The sequence below is a fragment of the Haliotis rufescens genome, unplaced genomic scaffold (genome assembly GCF_023055435.1).
Source record: "Haliotis rufescens isolate VD_foot unplaced genomic scaffold, xgHalRufe1.0.p SCAF_9, whole genome shotgun sequence".
NCBI classification, from domain to species: Eukaryota; Metazoa; Mollusca; class Gastropoda; order Lepetellida; family Haliotidae; genus Haliotis; species Haliotis rufescens.
The window spans coordinates 35,570,289-35,584,863 of NW_025964383.1; the positions used below are offsets into that span (position 1 = coordinate 35,570,289).

The following is a 14,575-nucleotide window of genomic DNA, read 5'->3' on the forward strand; positions in this document are numbered from 1 at the left end:
GGGGTCGAACCACCGACCTTCCGCTCTCTGGGGGCTGACACTCTATCTACTAGACCACGGTTACATTCAACAGTCCTCCAGTAACACAGCAGTATGATGCAACCAGAGGCTCGAACCACCGCTACCGCTCTCCGGGCTGACACTCTATCTACAAGACCACGGTAACATTCAACAGTCCTCCAGTAACACAGCAGTATGATGCAACCAGAGGCTCGAACCACCGCTACCGCTCTCCGGGCTGACACTCTCTCTACAAGACCACGGTAACATTCAACAGTCCTCCAGTAACACAGCAGTATGATGCAACCAGAGGCTCGAACCACCGCTACCGCTCTCCGGGCTGACACTCTATCTACTAGACCACGGTAACATTCAACAGTCCTCCAGTAACACAGCAGTATGATGCAACCAGGGGGTCGAACCACCGCTACCGCTCTCCGGGCTGACACTCTATCTACTAGACCACGGTAACATTCAACATAACTTCAGTAACACAGCAGTATGATGCAACCAGAGGCTCGAACCACCGACCTTCCGCTCTCCGGGCTGACACTCTATCTACTAGACTACTGTTACATTCAACAGTCCTCCAGTAACACAGCAGTATGATGCAACCAGGGGGTCGAACCACGGACCTTCCGCTCTCCGGGCTGACACTCTATCTACTAGACCACGGTAACATTCAACAATCCCCCAGTAACACAGCAGTATTATGCAACCAGAGGCTCGAACCACCGACCTTCCGCTCTTCGGGCTGGCACTCTATCTACTAGACCAAGGTTACATTCCACAGTGTCCTACTTACACCACAACAGATGCAGCCTTAATGAATAATTTATTTATTATAATATGTTAAGTATTCATTGACCCGGTGTTGTTATTTACTGATTTCCCAATTTAGTTGTATACGTTCAGAATTCTGGGTTTGCATTTTAACATGGTCATCAACTAGTCACAATAACAAAACGCAGTAGACTAGCAACTAGAAGTTGCATGATGTTTATACAGAGTTTCAGAACAAATTGTACCGTGTATGAGTTTTATTCAGGAAGTGAACCCAACCTACATTTGAACGAAGTCTAATTGTTTGCCTATAAACCAAAAAAATTAGCAATATTTTTAATAGCAAAAGGTATTATGTCAGCACTTTTCTGCTGTTTGAGCAAAATCGGGATCTGGAACAGACAATGACTTCAACTCCGGTATCAAATCTCATCTGATTATATATCCGACGTGTTGCCTTGGAAATGCTAACAATTATTTCTTTTTCAATTCTTGTATAGCGAAGGTAATTAATTTGGCTGTTCGGATGAGTATACAAAGTTTCATAATTAATATTGAACAGCTTGTGAACTATTCTCCGCGAATAAGCTCACCCAACGTTCATTTCCACACGTGTCCTTGTCTTGGAAACGCCAAATATACAAATGCTGAATAGCAAAGGGCTATGCTTAATGCTTAGTGGTGAGTTTACAAAGTTTCACGTTAATTTTACCAAGTGAACACTGTCCTTCTTAATTTGCTGGAAAAATATGTATGCACATTGGGCAAATGCTGCACTTGTGCCTTTACTATGTAAGTTTCGTTGTTTTATTTGTTGCGTTTCCACGGCAACACATCGGACTTAGAAACTTGGACTTTGGAAATGAGGGTAGTGTCTATTTCTGGAGTACAGCATGACCGGTTCAACATTAAGTGTGAACAAATCAAACAAGTGCTGGTGTTTTTGTTATTCATGATATCAGGGGGAGCGCCAATAGTGAGTGAGTATGGTTTTACGCCGCGTTTAGCAATATTCCAGCAATATCACGGCGGGGGGACACCAGAAATGGGCTTCACACATTGTACCCATGTCGGGAATCGAACCCGGGTCTTCGGCGTGACGAGCGAACGCTTTAACCACTAGGCTACCCGACCGCCCCTGAGAGCACCAATAATGGGCGTAGCACATTGTACCATTGTGGGGATTCGAACACGTAGTCACACGGCGTTAACTGTCAGGTCTCAACTCAACTCATCCTAGCTAACCAGTAGATTCGTCGTTTAAGACTACTGTGCGATAGATAAGTGAGTGAGTGAGAGAGAGTTTGATTTTACGCCGCGTTTAGCAATATTCCAGCAATGTCACGGCGGGGGACACCAGAAATGGGCATCACACATTATACCCATGTCGGGAATCGAACCCTGGTCTTCGGTGAGACGAGCGAAGGCTTTACCCACTAGGCTACCCGACCGCCCCGTGCGATATATAAACAAATGTAAAGTCAGACTTGAGGCGGTGTTTATTTCACGCAGGTGTTCGCCACAACTGTCACGCGGTGCCATGGTTACTGGTTCAGTCAATCAGGGCTCACTTCCGTGGCACGAGTTTTTAATGCGGGCTACTTCTATGAATGGAAGCAGACGGTAAGCACACATTTAACAACTTCATAGATGTGAAATGACAAATTAATTTTAGAATTCATTTCGAGAATTCATTTAGAGTTGTTTTGAAAATGAGCTTATGAACTTTTACCATTGATGTCTCTACAATTTACGTGCTACAGTGAATGTTTTTTGGGCAATATCGGTTTCGGTTTTAAATTGATGTCCTGCCTTGCTGTGGTTTTTGACGAAACGTTGAAAGTAACGATAAGGTAAGTTCGAACATATATGATTAAACAATATGATTGTGATTATGAAAATTATAACATATTCGCAATTTCCGTAACAGAATTATTTAGAGATCAGTGAGTGAGTGCATTACGGTAAACGTCGCTTTCAACGTATGCTATATTGGGTTGTTACGATTCACTGAAGTACCAGTATACTTTGACCCACAGGGCGAGTGTTTTGGTGTGATGTTACCATGGATACACAACAGTGTACTATATTGGGTTGTTACGATTCACTGAAGTACCAGTATACTTTGACCCACAGTGCGAGTGTGTTGGTGTGATGTTACCATGGATACACAACAGTGTACTATATTGGGTTGTTACGATTCACTGAAGTACCAGTATACTTTGACCCACAGTACGAGTGTGTTGGTGTGATGTTACCATGGATACACAACAGTGTACTATATTGGGTTGTTGCGATTCACTGAAGTACCAGTATACTTTGACCCACGGTGTGAGTGTGTTGGTGTGATGTTACCATGGATACACAACAGTGTGCTATATTGGTTTGTTGCGATTCACTGAAGTACCAGTATACTTTGACCCACAGTGCGAGTGTGTTGGTGTGATGTTACCATGGATACACAACAGTGTACTATATTGGGTTGTTGCGATTCACTGAAGTACCAGTATACTTTGACCCACGGTGCGAGTGTGTTGGTGTGATGTTACCATGGATACACAACAGTGTACTATATTGGGTTGTTGCGATTCACTGAAGTACCAGTATACTTTGACCCACAATGCCAGTGTGTTGGTGTGATGTTACCATGGATACACAACAGTGTGCTATATTGGGTTGTTACGATTCACTGAAGTACCAGTATACTTTGACCCACAGTACGAGTGTGTTGGTGTGATGTTACCATGGATACACAACAGTGTACTATATTGGGTTGTTACGATTCACTTAAGTACCAATATACTTTAACCCACAATGCCAGTGTGTTGGTGTGATGTTACCATGGATACACAACAGTGTGCTATGTTGGGTTGTTGCGATTCACTGAAGTACCAGTATACTTTGACCCACAGTGCGAGTGTGTTGGTGTGATGTTACCATGGATACACAACAGTGTGCTATATTGGGTTGTTGCGATTCACTGAAGTACCAGTATACTGCGATACTTTAACCAACAATGCCAGTGTGCTGGTGTGATGTTAATATCAATACACAACAGTGTGCATGTGTTAGACCCCGTGTAAGAATATGCTCAAGCAACCTTTGCGTGTCGTGAGAGGCGAATAAATGTCATCATATTCCAATTGCGTGGATCACTGATCATGATGTCACTCACTGGGTTGTCTTGTCCAGAGTCGATTGTTACAGGCCGCCGGTAGATAGCTTATATATGGCTGTGTGCGGCGTTAAACAACAAGCAAACAAGCCATGCCTGTAGGCATGATTGTAACATCTGACGATATGTACTACGCAATGTTAAAATCATTTCTACTACAACTTACATGAGATCCGTGTCTTCAGCAACCCATTCTTGTAGTAAAAGGTGACTATGCTTGTCTTAAGATGCGACTAATGGGATCGGGTGGTCAGGCTCGCTGACTTTGTTGAGGCATGTCATCGTATCCCAACTGCGTGGATCGATGCTCATGATGCCAATCACTGGATTGTCTGGTCCAGAATCGATTATTTTACAGACCGCCGTCATATAACTGAAATATTGCTGAGTGTGGCGTTAAACAAAAAAACCCAAAAAAAACAAAAAACAGACTGAACTCATGTAGCTAGAATATTGCTGAGTGTGGCGTTAAAAACAACAACAACAACAACAACAACAACAACAACAACAACAAAAGAACTGACATGATTCGATTATATGTATCGTATCGCGTATAGTATACCCAGACCTTACTATCGTGTTATGGCCAGCATATTAGTGGAAAACCAGGTTCGTTCCCTTATGATAAGCGTTTTAACCACCATACCCTGGTATTCATCAAAGGAACGCGTAGCAGGTTCTAACTAAACGTAATAAGTTTGTATGCTATGAAAACACTGAAAATATTTAACCCATCAAGTTTCTTAAATTACTTAATCTATATATATAGAACATAACTATCTCCTGTTTCCTCATTCTGCATAATATCAGTTTTCAAATGTGACTAAGTCAACTACTTCCTGACAACAAATTGGTGACGTATTAGAAAGCCTATCTAAATATACCCGTGAAGATCCGGGTAGGGAATAGGTCTTCAGCAACCCAAGCTTGCTGTAAGAGGCGACTAAGAGGGGATCGGGTGGTCAGGCTCACTGACTTGGTTGACGCATGTCACAGTATCCCAATTGCGTAGATCCATGCGCATGATGTCAATCACTGGATTGTCTGGTCTAGACTCGGTTATTTACAGACCGCCGTCATACAGCTGGGATGTTGCTAAGTTCAGCGTTAAACAAACGAGCAAACAAAGCCTATCTAAATAAGACATGAACATTAATTCTAAAGTATAATTAAACTGATGAACCAGTCCATTATCCCATGGGTGGGCATGTTCTGTGTCCTTATTCTGAAGTGGTCAAACTGGGAATAGTCATATTTGGAAATATCTCCAAATGGCGTGAATCTTCTTGATATTGGTTTTCAGTGCTTTGTCTAAGTGTTATAAATATAAACATTGTTATAGGTAATCTGCTGTTACACAACATTATATACATATTATTTTTAAGCTTTTAAGGATAATGCAAATGTATGAAATTATTTAATAGTTAATTTCACACCATACCGTCATGTGTCGCCATAGCTGAGGTCGATAATTATACGTCCTCAAATCAGACGATGCGGGTTCAATCCCCGCTGGCGACACGTTTTCCGACAAATCTTGAAATCATCCATACCTGAAAATAAATAATAGACCGTTTACAAAATAGAATGACGTCCCAGGTGTGTTTTAAAGGTTACTCGATGCTTGCTTTGAGCAATACTTTTTGCAGCTATGAGTACGTTAAATGTGTAGATCGACAAGCGCACGTAAAATCACAAGGCTCATCCCCGGGAAATACTGTGCATGGCTGAAGAACGAATGAGACCAATACGGGTCTTTATTCATTGACACCATCTTGACCAAAAGCAAGTCAACAAAATAACAGCGACACAGAGACATATTACACCTTCCTTTGCCGATTATTGTGTATAAGTGAGTACTTCTGGTGTAGTCTGTCATGGGTCTGTTTAAAGTTTGATTCTTCGAAAAACGGGCATAGTGATTGTTATATTTGATCTATATCTACACGTCATTTATCTGCCTGGAGTATGGTATACTATCAGATGGATATACTGAAACGGTAGCTAAATAACACCGCCCCTGGTTTATCCAACACCTCACAGCTAAAACATTAGGACGATATAGCGTTACAGTCCCGGCAGAATCTTTTCCGGCTCAGCGGTGTAAATACAATAATATCGACTCTTCCCCCATCTCTATATGCTCTAGCTTTGACAGTTTAATGTAAACATGCCCTAACCGAATAGGTTATTATACCTAGACGACCAAGGTGCCTGGACATGGGTTACACACTACAACTGCCCGTGGTCTCGTGGGCTCCATTCCCAGAAAGCCATGCTATGCTGGACTTTCCCTGTGAAGAATGTGGTCAGTAGATATAGGGGTGTATTTTGCTGGTCAGAATGTTCCGAGTAGTGGGGAAAGTATAACCTTCCGCATTCATGGTGAAGTGTAAGAATGAGTTGCGGGTGCTGTCCACACCCAATGATACCCCAGTTACCGTAGAAAGGCAGTTGTAGTGTCAGCTGAGGTCGTCTGGAAGCTTGAACTCATACGGCCACATATCGGTAGATACGGAGTAGCTGTTGGCAAGAGATATTGAATATGATCGTTATACAATCTTGGTTGGTCTTGGTGAGCACCGTGATGGAGTCCCACGATCAGGTATATCGTTTATAAATATCACGTGGTTGGCCTGTCCATTTGTTGTGCATTCGACAAACGCTAACTCTCTTAAAATATAGAATCGTGATAGAAAAAGCTCCGTTTTATAATGAAAAGAAGACCCAGTGAGATCCAGAACCTGTGGAAAACCTAGACTATCTTCATTTAGGGCTGTAGCAGTGAAGCAAGGACTGGGCGGAAGGGGAGATTCAGAACCTGTGGAAAATCTAGACTTGCTTCATTTAGGGCTGTAGCAGTGAAGCAAGGACTGGGCGGAAGGGGAGATTCAGAACCTGTGGAAAATCTAGACTTGCTTCATTTAGGGCTGTAGCAGTGAAGCAAGGACTGGGCGGAAGGGGAGATTCAGAACCTGTGGAAAATCTAGACTTGCTTCATTTAGGGCTGTAGCAGTGAAGCAAGGACTGGGCGGAAGGGGAGATTCAGAACCTGTGGAAAATCTAGACTTGCTTCATTTAGGGCTACAGCAGTGAAGCAAGGACTGGGCGGAAGGGGAGATTCAGAACCTGTGGAAAATCTAGACTTGCTTCATTTAGGGCTACAGCAGTGAAGCAAGGACTGGGCGGAAGGGGAGATTCAGAACCTGTGGAAAATCTAGACTTGCTTCATTTAGGGCTACAGCAGTGAAGCAAGGACTGGGCGGAAGGGGAGATTCAGAACCTGTGGAAAATCTAGACTTGCTTCATTTAGGGCTACAGCAGTGAAGCAAGGACTGGGCGGAAGGGGAGATTCAGAACCTGTGGAAAATCTAGACTTGCTTCATTTAGGGCTACAGCAGTGAAGCAAGGACTGGGCGGAAGGGGAGATTCAGAACCTGTGGAAAATCTAGACTTGCTTCATTTAGGGCTACAGCAGTGAAGCAAGGACTGGGCGGAAGGGGAGATTCAGAACCTGTGGAAAATCTAGACTTACTTCATTTAGGGCTACAGCAGTGAAGCAAGGACTGGGCGGAAGGGGAGATTCAGAACCTGTGGAAAATCTAGACTTGCTTCATTTAGGGCTACAGCAGTGAAGCAAGGACTGGGCGGAAGGGGAGATTCAGAACCTGTGGAAAATCTAGACTTGCTTCATTTAGGGCTACAGCAGTGAAGCAAGGACTGGGCGGAAGGGGAGATTCAGAACCTGTGGAAAATCTAGACTTGCTTCATTTAGGGCTACAGCAGTGAAGCAAGGACTGGGTAGAAGGGGAGATTCAGAACCTGTGGAAAATCTAGACTTGCTTCATTTAGGGCTATAGCAGTGAAGCAAGGACTGGGCGGAAGGGGAGATTCAGAACCTGTGGAAAATCTAGACTTGCTTCATTTAGGGCTATAGCAGTGACTGTGAGACAGACCATCAGTGCAAGTCAACTCGGAACTCCACACACGCTCTATTTCGTTAAACAATGACTTGTCTGTTATGGACACGCTCTATTTCGTTAAACAATGACTTGTCTGTTATGGACACGCTCTATTTCGTTAAACAATGACTTGTCTGTTATGGACACGCTCTATTTCGTTAAACAATGACTTGTCTGTTATGGACACGCTCTATTTCGTTAAACAATGACTTGTCTGTTATAGACACGCTCTATTTCGTTAAACAATGACTTGTCTGTTATGGACACGCTCTATTTCGTTAAACAATGACTTGTCTGTTATGGACACGCTCTATTTCGTTAAACAATGACTTGTCTGTTATGGACACGCTCTATTTCGTTAAACAATGACTTGTCTGTTATAGACACGCTCTATTTCGTTAAACAATGACTTGTCTGTTATAGACACGCTCTATTTCGTTAAACAATGACTTGTCTGTTATGGACACGCTCTATTTCGTTAAACAATGACTTGTCTGTTATGGACACGCTCTATTTCGTTAAACAATGACCTGTCTGTTATGGACACGCTCTATTTCGTTAAACAATGACTTGTCTGTTATGGACACGCTCTATTTCGTTAAACAATGACTTGTCTGTTATAGACACGCTCTATTTCGTTAAACAATGACTTGTCTGTTATGGACACGCTCTATTTCGTTAAACAATGACTTGTCTGTTATAGACACGCTCTATTTCGTTAAACAATGACTTGTCTGTTATAGACACGCTCTATTTCGTTAAACAATGACTTGTCTGTTATGGACACGCTCTATTTCGTTAAACAATGACTTGTCTGTTATGGACACGCTCTGTTTAGTTAAACAATGACTTGTCTGTTATGGACACGCTCTATTTCGTTAAACAATGACTTGTCTGTTATGGACACGCTCTATTTCGTTAAACAATGACTTGTCTGTTATAGACACGCTCTGTATCGTTAAACAATGGCCTACCTGTTATGGACACACTCTATTTTGTTAAACGATGACCTGTCTGTTATGGACCAAAACGCCTAATGTCCCGTCCGATCATCGTTTTATCAGCTGTAATAACGTACGATACTCTTGCTGTCATTCAGTTACTGTATCAGTGGACAGCATAATTCTGGTTTCCTTTATGCGATCCTGGTGAATTTCTTCTGTGCGAGACAGAAAAAAATAAGTCGTTTACAAACACCTTATAGACGTGTAAACACACCAAATGATAAGCATGGCTATGGTGAAATCATTAGTTTGTGGTACAAGTCAAAATAGTGAAAGCGAAAATCGCATATTTGCCTGGCAATTGATATATACTGTAGTACACCAGTGCAATTTCAGAAGCATCCTGTTTTGTAATACAACTGTCAGTAGGGCAGTAACGTACGTATGGTCAGCAGACAGGGCTACTCACACATATTATATGATCATATAAACAAACAAATCGACCCGTGAAGATCCGGGGTAGAATAGGTCTTCAGCACCCCATGCTTGCCATAAAAGGCGACTATGCTTGTCGTAAGAGGGGATTAACGGGATAGCTGACGTGGTTGATGCATGTCATCAATCCCAATTACGTGGATCGATGCTCATGTTGTCAATCACTGGATTGTCTGGTCCAGACTCGATTATTTACAGACCGCCGTCATACAGCTGTATATTGTTCAGTGCGGCGTTAAACAACAAACAAACAAACAAACAAATCTGGTTTCAGACAAGTACATAAACTTGCATCATAAACATTTTATATTCCTTTTATCAATCTAAAATCTGGTCAAAATTAACCCGCTGTCTAATGGGACCGTGGCAGGCATCGGCTGTTACAATACAGGCTTGTGCAGTGGAAGAGCTAAGACATTAGATTTCTTTCACGAGTAACGTATATTTTTTTATGATTTTCATTGGAGTATTAACACAACTGTTGTCAATATTACCGAGCGACCCCGTGACGATGACTACATTTCGTTAATAATCCCAAAGTTTACACGTCTTGAATTTTGAATAAAGGAGATATAATTGCTGCAGTATATAAAAGCAATGTTTATTAAATTAAGCCATACTTAGGGATTTGTCATTTATCACAGGGGGTGGGTTGGTGTCGTGGAAAATATCCTGTAGAAGGGGATGAAAATTGTTACATAAAATGGGGGTAGGGGTCAAGCAAAATATAATTATATATGCTACAATCCTAAGACGAACCCCACCCACCACCCCCACAACCAGAAGACCTTACGAGTGCGTACATGTACATGCCTAAAACTCCATGTGGAAATAGCCATATTATTAAATACATGACTGTATACAGTGATCCCATTGGATGGTTTAATTGCCGTGTTGTATTATCAATTTGTCCCCCAATAAGACTCGGGCAAATAAGGCAAGTAACTCCGATCAATGATAACGACTTATAAAACACTTCCGGGTTCTATATTACCTTTCGATTGGCTGTGACGTCACTTGGTTTATTTATAGATAGGGTATTTCCTGTTGTGTATGTGCGAGATGAGACAATACTTGCAGTAGAGGGAATATTGCAGTAGAGAGAATATTTCGTAGTTTACATCAAGAAAATGGGAGGTCAGAAAGTAACCGGTGAGACGTATACAAGACACTTGCCGTACTCAGTGGTGGCAAAATTAACGTCACTTCTTGAGCCAGGAAAACAATGGGAAAAGTTTGTTGTAAACATACCACGAAAACTGGTGATGTTGGACCAGGATGATTTTGTGCCAAAGTATGATCTTACGTATGTAAGTATGATCGAGGATCGAGGCAAGAAGCCGGGGGCGAGTTCCACACGTGCAATTTTAGACGACTGGGGAACTCAGAATGTGCGAGTGAAACATTTGATCAAGGTACTGGTGATTTCAGAGCTGTACGGAGCGGCGGATTATTTGTCGGTGAATGTCTTGGATGGGGAACCAGTGCCACGCCCACGTTTGGAAACATCAGACAGAACGGGTCAAGAAAACCTAGCAGAACAGGCTACAATTACTCCTAAAGAATATGAAGATAGAGATACCTTTTATATTCGGAATATGGAGGGTGATCATGCTTTATCAGAAACCCAGGGAACCTTTGAAAGCATGGGTGAAGAGAGAAGACTTTCGGTGAGAAGTGGTTTACCATCTGTCGATCTGAAGTCGGAACCCAGTTTAGAGAGTATTCGTGCCCCTGGAGAATCAGATGAAATTGCTGAAGAAGAGGAAATCTTAAGACAGCTCCATGGAAATGAGGCTATCCTTTTACGACAACTGGACTACAAAATGTTGAAACATATCACTAATAATTTCAATGAAATAGAATTGAGCAAGGGAGGTAGCATGATTGGCAGGGGAGGATTTGGGACAGTTTTTCTGGGTAAGTTCAACAATGGCTTTAAAATTGCTGTGAAATGCTTAAAGGAAGAAAATGATGATAATCTGAAACAGTTTCAGACTGAGTTGAATGTTCTCTCAAAGTATCGTCATGAAAACATTGTCCATCTGCTGGGATATTCCAGTGAAGATGCAAACCACTGCCTGATTTACCAGTACATGCCGAACGGATCTCTGGAAGACCGCCTCGGATGCAAGAATGAGACAGAGCCTCTCGACTGCCCGGTGAGATTAAGCATAGCTCAGGGCACAGCGAGAGGAATCAACTATCTCAATGAGAACGGGTTTGTCCATAGAGACATAAAAAGTGCAAATGTTTTATTAGACAAAGACTTTACTCCTAAAGTTGGCGACTTTGCAACTGCCAGATTAGCACCTAAAGGAACAGGGGCAACATGTACACAGACAATGGTTGTGATCGGCACGTCAGCCTACTTGGCACCGGAGGCGTACCAGTTTGATGTCTCCGCCAAACTGGACACCTACAGCTATGGAGTCGTGCTTCTCGAACTGCTGACAGGTCTGCCATCGTTTGACGAGGAACGAGAAGATCGAGACTTGTGGACCCACATGGAGGAGAACTGCGAGGACATTATGGACATGGTGGACCAGTCAGCGGGGTCGTGGAAGGAGGAGACGGCCATTGCCATGTACAGCATCGCAACAAGGTGCCTCGTCAAGAAGAAGCATAGGCCTCTCATGGAAAAACTTCTTCCAGAACTGGAGAGCTTGTCAAATTAAAAACTATGCGACAGGGAATAAGGAATCAAAAAACAATTTAACATGATGCGAGACTTACCATCCACTTTGGAAATCCTGTTTTTCAAACTTTACTGTTTACCATTTTACAGTGAAAATGTCAGGATTGACAAAGTTCCTGGATGGTGAAAGTAGTGTTTGGATTTAGGGAGAATTTGGGCCACAACTAGATAGTTAAATCATGGATACAGAGTAATGTACATACATTTTTTCTCATGACTCAGCATAGAATATAGCAATCTGATTTACTTGTGACATGTAACAAATGTTATATTTTTGTGATAACACTTTCTTAGTAAAATAGTAAAGTACAGATTCTTGTACATTGTGTATTCATGACTTGTGACAGTCATGTAGAAAGTATGTCATGTCGGCTTGCCGGCCTGTACAGACATCATGAAGTCATATTGTTGTATGTGATTGTGACGTCACTTGCTTGTCATGATGATCATGTGATGTCATGTGACAACAGAACCTGTTTGATTTCTGAGTTACCGTTGACAATCACAAGATTGATCTGATGGTCACATGACAATATTTCACCAAAAATAATTGTAGCTGATGAATTTGTCATGGTTATAGTGTTACTGGTGTCAAAAGTGGTGTGTACAGGATTTTACAGGTTGAGATTCTGTCAAAAAAAGAGAGTCTGTCTGCCTTATTAAATCCTGCCAAACAGATGACACATGTAACATTTGCTGTACTTGGTCAATTACAAGCTGATCTGTTATGATCAGGGTCCAGAAGTAAAGTCCTGTTATAGGTCAGGTGAAGTGGAGTTTAACTTCACGGTTAAGATTATAGCACTTACATAGCGATGTGTGTGTGTGTGCGTGCGTGCGTGCATGCGTGCGTGTATTTGAGAGAGAGAGTGAGAGAGCGTGTGGACGCTCGCTTGCACTTGTACTATTCCGGACTAATGCCGATTTTATAGTGCTAGCTCACTGAGATACCATGCCACAGTTTAGCATAGATACCCCACTAGGTACATGATAAACAGCATTAGCATGATTAGTTTCTTAAAGAACCTAAATCTTTGCGTTATTAGCTTGATTAAAAAATTATTTTATGATACACATGTATTACATATTTGGATTGATCCTGTCATAAGACTTGCGAGAGTAGTGAGGTGTTTTATACCACAGTCAGCAATATTCCAGCTATACAACAGGGGCTGTTAATAATGAAGTCTTGGACAGGCAAACCAGTGCTTGATATTGTAAATAACATCCCTGTATTAAGACATGTAAGAGTAGTGAGGTATTTTATACCACAGTCGGCAATATTCCAGCTATACAACAGGGGCTGTTAATAATGAAGTCTTGGACAGGCAAACCAGTGCTTGATATTGTAAATAACATCCCTGTATTAAGACATGTAAGAGTAGTGAGGTATTTTATACCACAGTCAGCAATATTCCAGCGATATAACAGGGGCTGTTAATAATGAAGTCTTGGACAGGCAAACCAGTGCTTGATATTGTAAATAACATCCCTGTATTAAGACATGTAAGAGTAGTGAGGTGTTTTATACCACAGTCAGCAATATTCCAGCTATACAACAGGGGCTGTTAATAATGAAGTCTTGGACAGGCAAACCAGTGCTTGATATTGTAAATAACATCCCTGTATTAAGACATGTAAGAATAGTGAGGTGTTTTATACCACAGTCAGCAGTATTCCAGCGATATAACAGGGGCTGTTAATAATGAAGTCTTGGACAGGCAAACCAGTGCTTGATATTGTAAATAACATCCCTGTATTAAGACATGTAAGAGTAGTGAGGTATTTTATACCACAGTCAGCAATATTCCAGCGATATAACAGGGGCTGTTAATATTGAAGTCTTGGACAGGCAAATACCAGGGTAGCAAATATGGACTCGTCCAACCCCTACTGGTCTGGCAAAGTGACATAACTAAGCAGGGAAAATTGCAGCGCCAAAGATTACACAAACAGGCCATCTGTGTGTCTATAAAATATTTGTAAAATGCTTACAAAATAAATGTATAGCTAAGACAGTGTCATATTAACATGATTAAGTCTGTAAATATGTGTAAATGTATGGTTTATTTGTTCTGATGCAATTTTGTAAATATTTTGAGTCCTGATTCTATCATTTGCCATCAGGATTGACAAAGCTATGAGGAAGAGAATTTTACGGATGTAAACTTCTTTATTATGAGGAACACACTCTTTCAGCGTATATGCTTACTCAGCTGAATGAATTCTATGAGGCAGAGAGGATATATGTACTTGTAAGAACAACAAAAGTAAAAAGATGACAGAAGGTGGAAACTTAACAAGCGAAGCCAACAGATAATTGACGCTGATAGGTGATTAGCAATAGACATGGGCTTTTACGTATTCCAACTACCCATTGCTATTTCCATTCTTTTACCTATCAGTGCTAATTACCCCGGCCTCCCATTTGCTCATTGTTCTTTGCCAAATACCAATCCGTGATAATTTAAGTCCTGGCTTCAAGTTGTCCATAACTTTCAGCACTAATTACTGCAAA

The 14,575-nt window shown here is 41.7% G+C and overlaps 1 protein-coding gene across 1 annotated transcript; it reads left to right on the forward strand.

Annotated features, from left to right (window-relative positions):
• The first annotated feature begins 10,400 nt into the window (after nt 1–10,400).
• Nucleotides 10,401–13,892, forward strand: LOC124147815 (interleukin-1 receptor-associated kinase 4). The gene has a single exon (XM_046518600.2). It carries the CDS (start codon nt 10,490–10,492, stop codon nt 12,035–12,037), a length of 1,548 nt encoding a protein of 515 aa, XP_046374556.2. The 5' UTR covers nt 10,401–10,489; the 3' UTR covers nt 12,038–13,892.
• The last annotated feature ends 683 nt before the right edge of the window (nt 13,893–14,575 follow it).